This window comes from Schistocerca serialis, chromosome 2 (assembly GCF_023864345.2).
Source record: "Schistocerca serialis cubense isolate TAMUIC-IGC-003099 chromosome 2, iqSchSeri2.2, whole genome shotgun sequence".
Classification (NCBI taxonomy): domain Eukaryota; kingdom Metazoa; phylum Arthropoda; class Insecta; order Orthoptera; family Acrididae; genus Schistocerca; species Schistocerca serialis.
This window is the reverse complement of record NC_064639.1, coordinates 845713365-845731346: the sequence shown is the minus strand read 5'-3', so window position 1 is coordinate 845731346 and position 17982 is coordinate 845713365. Positions and strand designations below refer to the sequence as shown.

Genomic DNA, 17982 nt, shown 5'->3' with positions numbered 1-17982 from the left:
CTTTACAGTTGGTGCTTAACCACGCTAGACAGTCTATACCAACTGTCTTACCGCTGTCCACAATCACATTGCTGTTTCCTTGGCGATCTCCTTCCATGCAGATGTCGTGGTTTCATATTAAGTAGTTGCACATCTCCATTTTTTTTTAAATTCCGGCAAAGTCTTGCGTTATGTCCAAATCTAGTTAATTTCACTTTATATGGTATAACAATAGTATTTTTATATATCCTCTTAATAGTTGCCAGTGTTTCCTTACCGATTTTTTGCCGTATTCTTCTTGCTGTCACACTATCGTTCCCATAAGAGAGAAAAGGCAGCTTCGCCTTGACGCCATGTCTCGCAGTGACGAAACTGGGAATTTACTACCTAGATAGTAGTTAAACGAACCACACATCTCCTCCTAACTATTCTTGATAGTCTACCTGATCACTAATTTTGACCACCATAACGCTATCGCAAAACGGTTCTGTAATAGGTGTTAGCACATTTACATTCTTCCTGTTAAGTAGCATACCATTTTCGGTGTGATTTATGTTGTCAATGTCTGTAACCAGTTATCTAGAGTCTGCTGTAATAACAACAAACCGAAGAGTTTGTCTGTTGGTTTCGTCTTCCTCCCTAATGGCTGAGAAATGTTTAGCAGTTTGGAGGAACCCATGTTGACACTTTTAACTACCGCAGGCCTCCTTTTATACTCTAAAATACAAGATGGCGGCACTTCGGGTCACGTAGTTTCCGGTCATACACTCTACACAACTCCCAACCCCGTTGTGCTATTTTGTGTTTCACAAGTACAATATAAATACTAAAATTTTTCCTATGTAAGTCAATAGTAAGACAATTACGAGTATGTTTACATCAGAAGGCGAGATGCTAGAACGACATTTCATCCTGTACCAGACGATGGCCCACATACATATACACTACATTTCAATGAAGTTGACGCAGCAGCTGATGATGTTACATTTTGGTGCTGTGTGTTACAGACTTTTTCACTGTTATGAAGGTACTTTTATAGAGCAATTTAAATCGGGTGTAACAATACCAATGAATCATAATTACACTCTAAGAAAAAAAAGAAAAACGACGAACCACGATGGAATTAACCGAATGGGACGGCAATCGATAGATGTAATGTACATGTACAGACAAACGAACAAGTACAGTTTCAGAAAAACCGAATGATTTATTCAAGAGAAAGTGCTTCACAAACTGAGCAAGTCAGAAACGCGTTGTCCGCCATGGCCCTTATGCATTATTTCATGCATTGTTGCTTGTCTGTTAGCACTAACAACTCCACTCAAACGATGCTGCATTCGGTCGTTAAGTAAAGGCCGTCGGCCACCACGTTGTCCGTGATGAGAGGCGATGCCTGATATTTGGTATTCTCGGCATCTCTTGGCACTGTGGATCTCGGAATATTGAATTCCCTAATAGTTTCCGAAATGGAATGTAGATACGTCTAGCTCCAAATACCATTCCGCGCTCAAACTCTGTTAATTCCCGTCGTGGAACCATAATCACGCCGGAAACCTGAGTACGGGTTACAGCTCCACCAACGCACTCCCCTTTTATACCTTGTGTACGCGACACTACTGCCATCTATATGTGTGCATATCGCTCTCCCTCAACTTTCGTCACCTCATTGTAGTTACATCAGAGATTCTTGTTCAACTTATCACAGTATCACCAAGCACAAAATACTATCAGATGGGGCAACAATGAATAGCTATCCACGAGAAAATCTTGAAACAAATACATGCAAAAAGATAGGCGAGGCATAGTGACAGACTGCTCTACCACAAAGTCACCCATTGTCCCGGTGTTGTAGTCTTCAGTCTGAAGAGTGTTCTGGTGCCGTTCTCTTGTCCTTCTATCCCGTAGAAGCCTCTCCGTAACTGCTGCTAGCTACATACACTTGAACCTGTTTGCTGTAGTCAAGACTTAGTCTTACATTATCAAAATAAGTACTCCCTGATACCCATTCTTTTGTTGTAGTTGTGCCATAGAGTTCTGTTCTCTTCAGTTCGTTTAAATACCTCTTCATTAGTTGGTCGATTTGTTCATCTAATCTTCAGCATCTTCTGCAACACAACATTCCACAACCTTCTCTTCTCCTCTTGCCTGCACTTATTGTCCGCATTTCGCTTCCATCCAGGGCTACATTACAGACAAATATCTTCAAGAAACTTGCTAATATTTAAATTTATATTTGATCGTAAATTTCTTGTTTTTACAAAAGCTTAGTCCCAGTAAAAATACTTGGACAACACACAGGGAATAGGCAAAATAATGTGAACATTGAAATTACTTGGGAACGGTTTATTAATAAAGCATTGGACCCCATTGGCATGTATTCAGCTGTGATTCTTCTTGGAATACTGACATATAATGACTGTATAGTCTCCAGTGGAATGTTAAGTCACTCTTCGATCATAACCTCTTCTAACTCCGGCAGTGACGAGGAGGGTGGAAATCCGCTCCAAAGTCTGCGCTCCAATACCCCCCACAAGTGTTCGATAATGTTCAAGTCCAGGGACTGTGCTGGCCAGGGAAGACGCTGCAGTTCAGTTGCATGCTCCTCATACCACGATTATACTGTCGTGGCTGTGTGAATGGGTACATTATCGTCTTGAAATATGGCATCATTGTTGTGGAACAACATTTGAATCAATCAGATGCACCTGATCACCTAAAATGTTCACATAATCGTTGGCTGTAACACGGCCTTTGAGAGTAATGATGGGACGAGCAGAACCATGTGTGGCTGCCCACATCGTCACACTTCCACCTCCGTGTTTAACCGTTGGAATCAAACAATCAGGATTGTAGACTTCTTCGGTAGGACGACGGTTCAATCTCGTCTCCAGCCATCCTGATGTAGGTTTTCCGTGGTTTCCCTAAAATCGCTTCAGGCAAATGCCGGGATGGTTTCTTTGAAAGGGCACGGCCGATTTCCTTCCCCATCCTTCCCTCACCCGAGCTTGCGCTCCGTCTCTAATGACCTCGTTGTCGACGGGACGTTAAACACTAATCGCCTCCTCCTCCTCCTCCTGTAGACTTCTTTTAGCGCTCTCCAGACTAAAACCCGGCACAATGTTGGAAATAACGAAACGTTGACTCGTCGAACTATATCACGTGTTTCCACTGATCAGCTGCCAAGTATTTATGCTCCTGACACCTTGTTTTACGCTTCCTTGTGATGGTTGGCGTCACTAACGGTTTCGGTATAGCATCTCGTAATTAATATTCGATTTATGGAGTTCTCGGCGGACAGTGTCGATACATATGGTGTCTCGAAGATGGCTATTGAGCTCTGCAGTCACTTTAACCGCTGAAGTTTTGCGTTGTTTTGACACAATTCGTGTTAGCATACGACCATCTCAGTCATTTAGTTCTGATTTGCGTCCACCATTACGTTTACACGATGATGTCTTTCCATGTTTTGTGTAGGGTGTCATGACTGTTGAAACAGTTGCTCTTGAAACATTCAATAAGTTGGCTGTCTTGGTTACTGATGCTCCAGCTAACTGAAACCCCATAATCTGCCTTCTTTGGAACTGTGTTAGGTCTTTCATTGCACGTCGACCCCGGCCTCTCCAAATACGAAGTGTGCGCTACTCGTAAATAGCCTGCACTGATGCCTAGTCCGTACGGACCACGCACAGTACAGCGCGACACGTGCCTTACCTGCATTGTTGACCGTCAAACACAACCATCCCATTACTACCACTGTTCACATTATTTTGCCTATCCCCTGCACAACTCACATGGTGAATCGTTAACCCTTGCAGTACCCAGGGGGACGGGAATACTTTGTGCCCGTCTTTTATAAACATCTAAATATCGAAATTTCGATTATTTTAAAATGCTGATCAAAATATTTATTGTTTTTTTGTCATTTCCTCTATCAGATTTTATAAATACATAATTTTTAGCTTAACTTAATATGTTAATTTAAGTCTAATGCCGGTGGTCGTAAAGTCTACCTCCTCAGTAGTAGATGTGAGTTGACAACGAGTGTCTTATTTCATAAATTATAACATTTCTGGGCATTGAATTTCTCTGAGTGCGTAGCAACAATGATCTCCACAGTGATTCATTTCTCTTCGGTTTCTGATTGTTTCTTGTTCTTTCTTATTCAGCGCCGTTGACAGAACTGATTGAAAATGTACCGCCGCTGTCTTACTGAGAGAGAAGTATTAAACATTTTAGAAGAACCTACAGATTCTGGAATTTGGTGACAGTGATGAAGTAGTGAGTGTAACTGAATGGGAAAGTGTTGTGTGGCCGGCCGGAGTGGCAGAGCGGTTGTAGGCGCTACAGTCTGGAACCGCGCGACCGCTACGGCGCAGGTTCAAATCCTGCCTCGGGCATGGATGTGTGTGATGTCCTTAGGTTAGTTAGGTTTAAGTTGTTCTAAGTTCTAGGGGACTGATGACCTCAGATGTTAAGTCCCATAGTGCTCAGAGCCATTTGAACCATTTTTGAATGTGTTGTGTGCGAGGATATGAACAGTGATGATATACAAACAGGCTCTGAAGACGACCACTGGGCACCTGCAACGGATGGTGACACAACTGGTGAGGTCAGTGAGAAGTATTTGAAAAAGTTTTTACGTCCAAATCTCCTTTACCATAAGGCGAATAGCACGAAACATAGTGATAGAGCGAGAAAGCAGAAGAAATTAAGGTAAACTAGGAACTATAAGAGAAACATTCGGAAATATTTGTTTCTCCAGAAATTGTTAACATCGTAATGAAATGAAATGTCGTGTGGCTAAGGCCCCCCGTCGGGTAGACCGTTCGCCTGGTGCAGGTCTTTCGATTTGACGCCACTTCGGCGACCTGCGCGTCGATGAAGATGAAATGATGATGATTAGGACAACACAACACCCAGTCCCTGAGCGGAGAAAATCTCGACCCAGCCGGGAATCGAACCCGGGACCTTAGGATTGACATTCCGTCACGCTGACCACTCAGCTACCGGGGCCGGACAACATCGTAATAAAGCATACCAATGAAGAAGCATTGAGACAAAATACTAAAGAATGGTCAAATGTGTGTGAAATCTTATGAGACTTGAGTGCTAAGGTCATCAGTCCCTAAGCTTACACACTACTTAAACTAAATTATCCTAAGGACAGACACACACACACACACCCATGCCCGAGGGAGGACTCGAACCTCCGCCGGGACCAGCCGCACAGCCCACGACTGCAGCGCCTTTGACCGCTCGGCTAATCCCGCGCGGCGACGAAATTCACCTAAAACAGACAGACTTGAATTCGTGGCATATAAACGGTTACTTATTATTATGAGGAGGAAGGGCATAATAAGTCACCTATTCCTGATTTATGGTCCAATACTTCAGGAATATTTGTTCATACCGCTACTATGAGTAGAACTAGATTCCATAAGCTTACTGAAATAGTAAGATCTAAAGACAGAGAGACGCGAAATGTTGTCATTGTTCCGTGGCAGGCGTCACTTCAAGGTCGTCATAAAGGAGAAACCTGGGAAGTTTGGTATATTTATACGAATGCTCACAAACGCTAAAACCAAATATGTGCTCAGCATGGAGTCGTATGCAGGGAAGAAAAATGATACTCCACAACAATCAAATACAGCTGCAGCTGCAGTGAAGCATCTGGTTGTACCTATACATCATTCAGGGCGCAATGTCACCGCGACAGATATTATACTTCAGTTGATTTTGCCGAAGATTCGTGGAGGAACCACAAGCTAACTCTCACAGGAACATTACAAGCTAATAGGAAGCATATACCTCAAGAACTGAAAGACATCTCAAGAAGAGAATTATAATCCAGCGAATTCTAGTACTGGAAATATCCTAATCGCAATTGTTTCTTATGTTCACCGTGAGAAAAGCAAAAAAACCTTCTGTTGCTGTCGACTTAACATTATGACGCTGCAATTGGTTCACCTACTGGCGCTAAGAAGAAAACAGTCATAAATTTGTATTACAATGAGGCGACAGCCGGCGTTGACACAATCCATCAAATGGTGAAATGGTGAGGAAACTCTCAACTAAGAGAGCAGCAGTAGGTGGCTGCTATCTGTTTTCTATACTACTGTGGACATAGCAGCGTTAAATGGTTATACATTGTTTCTGCTCAACTTCCCAAAGTGGAATAAGACAAAATCTAATAAGCGATGGTTTTTTAAAAGAATTGGGACTACAGCTCACGAAACCATACATTGAATAGGAAGCTGAAGCAGGAAGGGGAGGATGTCATTTGTGTCGTGAAAGCCAGTCTAAAGCATTGAAGTATAATGAAGTGAACAGTGTGAGATGCACATGCAGTAAACATAGCAAGAAAACTGTTATATGTTCCGAATGTGAAGACATTTGCGAAGAAAGAGATGAATAAGTGATCCCATAGACTATGTTCTGTAAACTGCTGTATTTAACCTAAAATATCTGTAATATTTTTTAATTGTAATGAAGTGTTCGTCAATAACTTTTTAATGTCTTTTTCTGCCAATGTGCAGAGTCCTGCTCAAGAAAATAAGACGAAATAAACTTTAATGATGAAAAAAGCGAAAAGTACTAAATCAGTTTTTGAAGAGAGTGCTAAAAGAAATTTGCCGTTTCTGGATCTTTATTACGCATTAGTAGCTCTTTGTACAATATTTTGTTAACAAAGATCAATAAAAACTAAAGAAATTTTAATTATAAAAATTTTTGTGGTGGGCACCAATTCCCCTCCTCCCTTGGTACTGCGCGTTATGACAAATCCGTTTGTGCTGTACGGGTTAACAAGGAAAACTGCACGCCCGGGTTCCCGGGTTCGATTCCCGGCGGGGTCAGGGATTTTCTCTGCCTCGTGATGACTGGGTGTTGTGTGCTGTCCTTAGGTTAGTTCTAGGGGACTGATGACCATAGATGTTAAGTCCCATAGTGCTCAGAGCCATTTGAAACCATTTGAAGGAAAACTGAATTAGTAAAAGTACACGGTAATTGATTTGTACTGACAAAGAAATATACATTACATCTACATGGTTACTCTGCAGTTCACACTTAAGTGCCTGGCAGAGGGTTCATCAAACCATTTTCATACTACTTCTCTACCATTCCACTCTCGAATGGCGGGTGGGAAAAAGGAACAACTAAATCTTTCCGTTCGAGCTCTGATTTCTCTTATTTTATTATGACGATCATTTCCCCCTACGTAGGTGGGTGTCAACAAAATATTTTCGCATTCGGAAGAGAAAGTTGGTGATTGAAATTTCGTAAATAGATCTCGCCGCAAAGAAAACTGCCTTTGTTTCAGTGACTGCCACCCCAACTCGCGTATCATATCAGTGATACTCTCACCCCTATTGCGCTATAGCGCGAAACGAGTTGCCCTTCTTTGCACTTTTTCGATGTCCTTCGTCAATTCTACCTGGTAAGAATCCCATACCGCGCAGCAGTATTCCAGCAGAAGATGGACAAGTGTAATGTAGGCTGTCTCTTTAGTGGGTTTGTCGCATCTTCTAAGTGTTCTGCCAACAAAGCGCAGTCTTTGTTTCGCCTTCCCCACAATATTACCTATGTGGTCTTTCCAATTTAAGTTGCTCGTAATTGCAATTCCTAGGTATTTAGTCGAACTGACAACCCTTAGATTTGTGCGATTTCTCGTATACCCAAAATTTCGTACTGAAGTTAATGGAGGCTCGTATCCACACATTCGCTGTTGTCTAGCAAACAGCTCATTTCCCCTACCCATTTTTACTGGAATGGTTTCGCTCCTATTATCGCATGTTCTCATATATGTCAATTTTCGCTATCAAGTATGATACACCCTGTGTGGCATGTAATTTTCACGGAGAAAATAAAAAGTGCAGCAAATGAAGCAGGCGAAAGGGAATACAGACCTCTAAAATGTGTGATTGACAGAAGATGCATTGTGGCAAAGCAGGAAAAAAGCTAAGCCAGTGGCATTCTGGCCCGAGCTGCCAGAGTTGGCGGTCATGCGTGCGTGAGCTGTGCTTGCTTGTGTGTTTGAATAATGTATGTTTCTCTTTTGCTGATGAAGGCTGTGTCCGAAAGCTTTGTGTGTCACTTAAAAATTGTGCCTGTCTGCAACTTAACGTGTCATCTAATTACGGTAAGTAGCAATCCAGCTTCTCCTACCCTGTTGATATTCTTACGTGGAGTTTTCATTGTTTAATCCTAACTACCTTAATCCTTAACTACCGATCATTTAGGGAAAATGTAGTCACCCTGCACGATAGCAGCACGAGGAATGATATGACATGCAACTGCTAATAACCCTTTTCGATAGATACTACCACGTTCTGCAGTAAATTCTTTATATCTTTCGTATCAACTCTCTTGCTTTCGAACTGCCGATCATTTTCAAGTCAGGGCTCTACAGCAAAATGAAAATACCGTATCGGAAATAAAATACAGTCTAAAATTATTGCATGACAGAAATTGAAATATTCATGGTTAGAAAACAGGAATGAAAGGCAATTGCGATAAGTAATTATCATTAAGTGGAATAAAATTTCAAAGAAATGTGTAGTAGCGTTTAATAAATTTGGTGAACTTAAGACAGTTAGTTCCTATTCGTGAAAATTTAAGATGCGTAAACCACCAAAATGGCCTCCATCTAAGCCTAAAGAGCTGTATTTAGGATGAAAAGACATTTTTGTGAATAGCTTAAAGACAAAGGGAAAATACGAGTAAACATTAGTTGGTCAGTGGCACCCGTGCGACAAAATTACGGTGATATAAGAATAGCGTGAAAGGACGTGTATAACAGATAAGCAACCTGACTGAATAAAGATTGAGAAAGAATGAGTAGACGTACGGGAAAGTAACGATTGTAACACTGTAATTAGGTAATTACGTTAAAAGCTAATGGAGACTTGCGGGAAAAAATTGAAGTAGTGATGAGCTTGCATGGAATGGTTCCAAATACGTGGTTCGAAAATACATGGTTGTAAACGGTGGGCGCGTCATTTGATAGAAAATATGGAGCCAAAAATTGAGTAATAAAATGGTGATTAGGCACTTGAAAGCTCAAAGTATCGTCTACAAACTATTTCTAATGTGGTCACTGGAAGTTCTATAGTTATTCTGTGTTGACAAAAGGATCATTGCAAACTAGATATCCTCATCAGTTTTGTTATACCTTCGTGATAGTAGGGCTCTATTTTGCCACTCTTTCTCAATTACTTTGCGTCTGTCCCTGTCCTAATTGAAAGTCTGAGTTGCTCTTCACTTGATCGACTCCCCTGCTCTCCCTGTTGGCTTCAAGACTTTAATTTTTCCACGTACGACAATTTCTTCAAAATTCTCTACGTCCCCTAATAGCGTGACTAGAAACCTCCCAGAATTTCTTGACATTCAAGGTACAAGGGTTCTCTTATCTGCTGCTCAGCACCACTTCATAAAAACGTCTGCTAGTTTCATGTGACTACCGCTGGACGTCTTGCAACATTGCTGAATTTCTCAAAAGACATTTTTCACAAAATATTTTAGTTTCTTTCGCTATTGTTTGCCATTCATGAGCTTTGTTGCTTTATTAATTACAACTTCTCCACCAGTGACAGCTCTCCGTGTCTTCTACCTCATTGTTGATCCCAGGTACGCGGAACCATTCCCAGGATGCATTGTTTTGTTTCGGTCATTCACTTGCAAAAGTTTTCTTTTTGGTTGAACTGTTCTCTTTCCCATTTTCTGAGGTTACTGCTTTTATGACGTAAATATTACAGTAAAGCCAAATGAAAGAGCTATGGAAAGAAAATCAGTACAAAGATAACAAAGGAGGGATTAAAAATCTGAAGATAATGTGGAATGAAGAAATAATCGAACACGTACAGAGCGTGAAATACCTAGAAAGCAGAACAGGCAGCGGCTGTAACTGCAGCACAAAATTAAAACCGGGATAGCAAAGGCGAAAGAGGCATTTTGTGGGAATAGGAGATTTCAGCAGCAGCATGGGCAAGGGTTTGAGGAAGAGACTGATAAAGTGTTTTTTATGAAGTTTCCTCCACTGTAGTGCTGAAAGGTGGGGAGGTGGGGGGGGGGGGAGACATATACACATTGGAGTGGAGGCCTTTCTTACCATGGATAGGATGAGAAATGAGGTGAGGAGGTATTGAGAGGCTTGGAATAGAAGGGATTGTATGGGCCGGTGGTAAGTATAAGCCACTTGCAGTTAGACAGAGAAAGCATGCCGTGCTTTGAATAACATGCAGACATTACTCTGCCATTTACTAGCATTTGAGAAATGTAGCTTCGAGTTTATTTCTGAGTGTTGAATCCGGTGAACTGTGTAACTTACAGCGTCGGTTATTACTGCTGAATATTATCATACTATAAATTATGTATATATTTTGTACTATATTGAATATCGTCATACTAGTATTAATGTTTAAGGAGTCTTGTGTAGGTATTACAGTAATAATGAAATCCCGCTCACTGAACCCGGCGTTTGTTCTCTCGTGTTTTAATATAAAGTCGAATGGTATGGATGTCATAAGTAAATCTTTTTCTTTATTTCTAGGGCACGATGCCAAGGTGCAGGAAGCAGCTTGACAGTGAAGGTCGAGGGGAGAGGAAGGAAGCGATGAGCCGCCAGAGATAGAGATGCATAGCATCTGTTTACATGGGAGAAAACTGATGATGATTACAATGAAACCGAAGAGTTAAACAGAAACGAAGGATTTTGTAACTAATTTGTTCAAAACAACAGTTAAGTGTCTTGTCAAATGGCTCTGAGCACTATGCGACTTAACTTCTGAGGCCATCAGTCGCCTAGAACTTAGAACTAATTAAACCTAACTAACCTAAGGACATCACACACATCCATGCCCGAGGCAGGATTCGAACCTGCGACCGGAGCGGTCGCTCGGCTCCAGACTGTAACGCCTAGAACCGCACGGCCACTCCGGCCGGCTTAAGTGGCTTGTCGAAAATTATATCTCTCCTAATTGAGAAAACCAGCATATTCAACTCTGCAGATCGAAGTGTGTTAGACCAATGATAAACTAAAGCATGGACAAGCGTTGGTTGCACCCAGATCGTGCTCGCTGACAGCTGCGAGGATAGTATCGTAGGAAAAGCCTAACTTACGTGCTTTTTCTAATTTGCAGTAGCGTAATGTGTAAAAGAAGACGCTATTTCATGTTGGAGGACGACCGATGGAAAAGATCAGAAAGTATTTCACTGTACCGTGATATCAAAAGGAACATTTTCAACATCGGCTCTTAGAAAAATTTAATACCTGTATTTTGTTGCTTCATCCTGAGAGGCAACTCTTTACCGGGAAACAAAAACAGTCAAAGGGGAGTGCGCAACGCTGCGTCGCTGTGAAAGTGGTGTCCGCACCCTGGCGGCCAGGGGGCGCAGGCGGGGGTGGACTTACTTAAGGAGGCGGGGCGCCGGCCGCCGCAGTCGCCAACATGCTCGTCAGGTCGCTGCCTCTGCTCCTAGTGGTGAGTACCAGTTCACTGCTGCCAACTTACAGGGTGTCTCAGGAGGAATAGTCAGTATTCAGGGATATGGCAGCAACGATCAGCCGAAGCAAAATAATCTAATAAACACTGTCTCTAAAACGCATACCTTACGAGCTACGAGCACTACTTCATCTTATATACTGTGAAACAAATCTCTTTCACTGCAAGCTCTTTGCTTTCCATATTTTGGGAGGAAGTAATACGGACCAAAATAAGGAAAAATTGTCAAGTAAACATTGTCTCTAAAATGCACACCTTAAGAGCTGTGAGCACTTCTTCCCTAGAAGAGATTTGTTCCACAGTGGCGAAGATGGAGAAGTCATAGCTCTTAAGGTATGCAGTTTAGATCACTAGACTTCTTTGCTTCGAATGATCGTTCTTGTCTTATCCCTGAATATTGACCATTCATCCTGGGACACCATATACAGTCCGCACACGCCCCTAAGTCTGCTGTTCTGAGTTTTGAAACCGACGTGTAAGTCACATGACTGGGGGGGGGGGGGGGGGGGAGGGGAAGCCAAGTTTGTGTCATTCAGCACTATTCCTAGTGAAGCCGACAGTTAAGAGTTATTATCATTGTAGCTCAAACGAGTTGTGATTTTCACAATTGAAAGGCTTGTTGCATTAGTATTACTCATGCAGCAGTACAGTTAACCAAATTTCTCTGAAACTTTCGATATTAATGTGATGGTTATCGTTTTTACTTTTGGCCAGGTGAAAGGACACCATACAGTTTGAAACACTGTATTGACACTTCTTTCTTTTTACAAGTGACAAAATATTAGTTGTTCGGTGAATTCCTGTTTTTGTTGCATTGTGAATCGTTTGGTTCACCGCCTCCACAGAGGCAGGAAACGGAATATCATTTCGGCTAGAAACATTTAGTTTCCTGCCTGTTTCTCAATAATATGCGTAAAAGAGTTTGCCATGTTTCCATTTCTATTCACGATGTCAAGTTTTCTTCCACAGTATAAGCTTAATATACTCACACCGAAATTATCAATATAAGAAATATATTAGTAAATGTTGATTGCAAAGAAAACTCTTTCAGTCAGTTAGATATTAACACTCTCTCGTCTCAAAATCTTCTTCATTCATCGGCTCCTTGATCCTGAGTACCAAGTTATATCCTAACTTACATCTGCAAGGATTTTGAAATGTGTTTGCATCAAACCTCTGTGCAGTCGTTTGGCCTACAAATACCTCCCTTTTCCTACTTCATCAGTGGGAAAACTGCAGCCACTTTTGAGGTTGCATAAGAACATATTACGAAACAGACAGAAAAAAGAAAGATCTTGCAATAAATTAATATTTCATAAGATTCTACAAGAATTTTTCACCAGATAGATATCCTAAGGCACAAATAAATACAAATAGACAGCCATTCACATCTACTTGGTACCTGTAAATTCATTGACTTAATCTCGAAAAAAAGGTTCAGTTTTTTTTTTCCTTAAACTGTTTTACCCTTGGAACGATATGTTACTTCCTTTCAGATATCTTTCAGTACATCCAAACGGTGTACAAGATTCTGCCATTGATTGACAGTCTAGTGGGCATCACCTAATTCTTCTTCTCCTGATGAATTTTGAAGAGGTTCTGCCAATGACTATTGCTGTGCTGTAGATGGAGTGGCAGAGAGCTGTAACCATAATACTGCAACTGACATAAAGAAAAATTTAACAGTATTTCACGAATCGCCTGCAAATGAATTCCGCCACTACTCACCTGATCGAGAAGTTTGTTTCAATACAATGACGTCATGAGCGATCTATATCATCTACGGCCTAAGACTGCTACAGTCCGTGTTGGTCGCATACACACGTCACAACTGCGTGCTCCAGTCCACGTGCCCACGTTTTTCGACGTCGCTTCAATCTTCTTCTTCTTCTTCTTCCCTCTGGTGAAACACTTCCCAACCAGGGGCTGATCTCCACCCGAGGAGAAAGAATAGATTTAAAAACAAAAATTGGTCTCTGTTATCACCATTTCGTTAAAATCTACTGTTTATACCATCGTCAGTAACAGTAACAATGTGACTTCCGCTTGCAGTTAAAGCCCCCCTTCAGGCCTTTCCATCCAATGCGGTCTTCATTTCGCACCTGAGTGTTTTCTGTTGTTATCTACGCACCAAACATTTTGTCTCTTGCAATTCAGCAAACAAATTTCCTGATCCATGTATCATCTTATCGCCTGTCAACAAATCACAACGCCGGCCGTGGTGGCCCAGCTGTTCTAGGCGCTTCAGTCTGGAACCGCGCTGCTGCTACGGTCGCAGGTTTGAATCCTGCCTTGGACATGGATGTGTGTGATGTCCTTAGGTTAGTTAGGTTTAAGTAGTTCTAAGTCTAGGGGACTGATGACCTCAGATGTTAAGTGCCACAGTGCTCAAAGCCATTTGAACCATTTTTTGAACAAATCACAACCACCTCCACATCATTCTCATTAAGACTCGAATTACATCTTACACTCAAGTTTAGTCCGAAGACCATTTGTTTATTTTCTTGTCTGTTCACTGCTTGCTGAGAAACGCTCCGTTTTTGAACGCTTTTACGTAGTACAAGTCAAAATCTCACTGTCATAAATCCAAACACACACGAACTATAAGTTTCCCTGTCCTGACACATCGGCAGCTTAGTTTCGAAACCTGTTGTAGTTTATCAGAAGCGCATCAGGCCATTTGAACTCTTTTGTTTACTTTATTTAGCGTGGAGGCAGTTTCGAAAGTTATTACTCATCTATAATGAGGCATGAACATAGATAAAATTCCATCTTTGACAGCGCAGTGGCAATGAAATTAAAAAGGTTAAAAGGTGAACGACAGATAAACATAAATGGAGCAAAGCAAACTAAATACATGTCTAGTGTTAATACTTTTCCAGGACTGCTTCAGTTATATTTATTTACTGTTCAAACAACACTTCTTTAGTGTTAATGTTTTTCTAGATTTGCTCCATTTACACACTAAGACAAAAGAAAACGACGCACCACGAAGGAATTACCTAAATGCACCGGAAATCGGTAGATGTGATGTATATGTACAGACAAACAAATGATTATAGTTTCAAATAAATTAGATGATTTATTCAAGAAAAAGAGCTTCACAAATTGAATAAGTCAGTAACGCGTTGATCCACCTCTGGCATTTATGCAAGCAGTCATTGGGCTTGATATTGACTGACAGAGTTGTTGCATGTGCTCCCGAGGGATGTCGTGGCAAATTCTGTCCAATTGGCGCGTTAGATCGCGAATATCTCGAGCTGGTTGGAGTGCCCTACCGATGATGCTCCGAAAGTTTTCAGTTGGGGAGAGATCCGGCGACCTCGCTGCCCAAGGTAGGGTTTGGCAAGCACGAAAACAAGCAATAGAAAATCTAGCCGTATGTGGGTGGGCATTATCTTGCTGAAATGTAAGCCTAGGATGCTTTGTCATGAAGGGCAACAAAACGCGGCGTAGAATATCATCGACTTACCACTGTGCTGTGTGGGTGTCGGGGATGACAGCCAAAGGGGTTCTGCTATGTTAAAAAAATGGCACCCAAACCATCATTCCTGGTTGTCGGGCCGTACAGCGTGTGACAGTCAGGCTGGCATCCCACCTCGTCAAGGGCGTCTCCAAACAGTGTTCGCTGGTGAATGGGGCTCAGTTCGAAGCGGGACTCATCGCTGGAGACAATTCAGGACATCCAATAAATCAATTAGTGTCAAGCCGAATAACTGCTTGCACAAGGACCAGAGGTGCACCAGCGCGTCATTAACTTGTTCAGTTTGTGAATCTCTTTCTTGTGAATAAATAACCCAGCTTTTCTGAAACTGAGATTATTCGCTTGTCTGCACACGTGCATCGCATCTACCGATTTCCGTCCCATTCGTATAACTCCCTCGTAATGCGTCTTTTATTGTATTGGAAGGTATATTTATTTACTGTTTAGTTTTTAAATTTTTTTAATCGCATTACCACTGTGCTGTCAAAGATGGCATTGCATCTGTATTCGTGCCTCATTCTATGTGAGCAAAATATTTTCCAGTGTTGTTGGCAATTATTGTAACGCCTTTGACGACGATAATCAGTTAAAGTCTGATGGGTTTCTAATCCAAAACCGGGTAGCTAAAGAAATTAACACTGTAGGACGTACACAATATTTTGTTTTTCATTTATACATTTTCTTAAGTATTCTTCCAATGAATCAGTCTAGCATCTGCTTATTCTTACAATGTATTATTTTTACGTGGTCATTCCACTGTAGATCACCTACGACTCTTACTCCTATGATTTTACGGTTGTAGCTGCTTACAGTGATTTGTCACCAATAGTGCAATCGAAGTGTACTTAATGCGAATTACGTTACATTTATTTTTGTTCAGGGTCATCTGACAGTCGCTGTACCAACTATCGATCCTCTGCAGGTCTTCCTGCATCTCACTGTTGTCTTCTGGCGTCGGGTTGTCTTCTGGCGTTGCGCTAGCTTTAAACTCAAGTTAACTGATAAGAAAGAGAGAAATTTCGTATAATTTATTAGTGTGTAAATGATGAGCCTCTACTAGCTATCTTATTGATTAAATGTGTAGAAGTAGTAAAAAAAATGTTCAAATGTGTGGGAAATCTTATGGGACTTGACTGCTAAGGTCATCAGTCCCTAAGCTTACACACTACTTAACCTAAATTATCCTAAGAACAAACACACACACCCATGCCCGAGGGAGGACTCGAACATCAGCCGGGATCAGCCGCACAGTCCATGACTGCAGCGCCCAAGACCGCTCGGCTAATCCCGCGCGGCGGTAGAAGTAGTACAGAGAAGGGAAACGAATCTGAATGAACATGCCAAGCCACTCTGTAGAGGAAGGCCTTGATTTGTAGAGAGAATTCTAGGAAATTATAGAGTACATACAGAGGAAAATGCTTGCAAAACTTACTGCTCAAGTGTTTGTGCTCGTTCTTAAGTCAGTCTGAAGATGGAGAACTAACGAATCTGTTCTGTCAATATGAGGGTTTTTACAGAGATGTTTGAGAAGCTTAAAGGAAATCGTTACAAGAAGGCGACTTGTTTCTTGTGAATTACTTTTGGATAAACATAGCGAATCGTTGTTTCAGATAAATACACTATATGAGACGTTAATGCTTGTATGGAGGTGTATACACGGTAATTTTTCCATTGCATCAGTCGTGAAGGAAATAAGAAATGGCCAGAAAAATCCGCCGCCTCACACTGCGCAATGGCGATTAGAGTGCATACGTAAAGTGTATAAGAAAAGAAATCAAACTGATACATCACGTCGATAAAAGTGTTGATGATTGACAAATACAAGGCGGAACTACAGACGTCTTCAGAAATAACTATAGCATAAAAAGAAATGAAGTACTTTTTTCTTAAGCTATCGATTGAAACTTGTTATAAAGTACTTCATTATCTCAACGGTATCAGTTGGCGTAGACTGAAACGGTCCTCCCAGAAACGGTCATGGTAATGTAAACTGTCATGCTGGTGTGTGTTCAGTTTCCCATGTTGTAACCCTGCCAAGGTTACAGCAGGAAGGGTATTGTGAAGGCGCCACAAGATAACAGAAGTAAGAACCGTTCCTCAAGACACAAATAGACTGGAATGTGTCGATACGACTCCCAGGCAGAGAAAGTGTTTCCTATGGCACCAACAAAAGGCGGCAAGCAGCTCCATCGTTACACAACATAAGCTCTCTTATGCAACACTAGCACACCACGACTCGTGTTACGTCTGCCAAAAACCTTACAAAAACGTTTAAGTCTGCTATTTGGGTCGTTCTTGTGTCCTCATAAAGTAACAAGAGGCATCACTCCCTTTTACAACTATGTTTAGATGTCTGGATGGTTAAGATTTTGGATTTAATTTGTAAATTTTTTTTTAAAATTGTAGTATTATGGCTTTATAATGCATTTCTGTTTTCAAACAGAAACGCGGCAACAGTAAAAGAAGTTCATTACGGCAAGAATATCCCACATCACGCAATTTGTCGACTTTGTTTTACAATGCCATCAGTCCAACTTCAGTTCCTTTCGCTTCTGCTGTCGATAGAATAAACTTCTTATTTGCCTTAGCTTTCTTCTTCGATATTATTTAACCTACATATTCCCTGATTTGGGAAAAATTATTCCGATATCCTATAATTCCTTCAATTCCATGTTTTTGATCAAGCTACTAGTTTTCTACGTTGATTTCCTCTGCAGGAGGGCTTCCAGAATGTACTTTGTGAATATCACTCGGTCTAGTACTTTATACTCTTTATTATAACATTTTCCAGATAACTTCTAATTTCTTGTAACACGACGATTTCATTCCTGTATATATACTGAAAGATCCTCTTCCAAGGTTTCCTTTCATTCATTCGGAACAGACATCGGTAAAAGATCAGCCTTCACTCCCTCGTAGTTGTATTTAATGGTTCCGTTTTTTAAATCAGATCTTCATTATTCACTTTATGGTGTGTATCACTCTCTTTTGAAGATCTTGGTGTTCTTCCCATTATATTTC

At 41.2% G+C, this 17982-nt stretch overlaps 1 protein-coding gene across 1 annotated transcript in view; it reads left to right on the top strand.

The window, feature by feature from the left end:
• Positions 1-4510: 4510 nt before the first annotated feature.
• The window catches only part of LOC126456457 (uncharacterized), a 36593-nt gene continuing 23121 nt past the window's right edge, over positions 4511-17982 (top strand). Inside the window, exon 1 of the mRNA XM_050092207.1 lies at positions 4511-4588. Within this exon, the coding sequence (XP_049948164.1) occupies positions 4511-4588 (78 nt within the window). The remainder of the gene's footprint in view (positions 4589-17982) is intronic.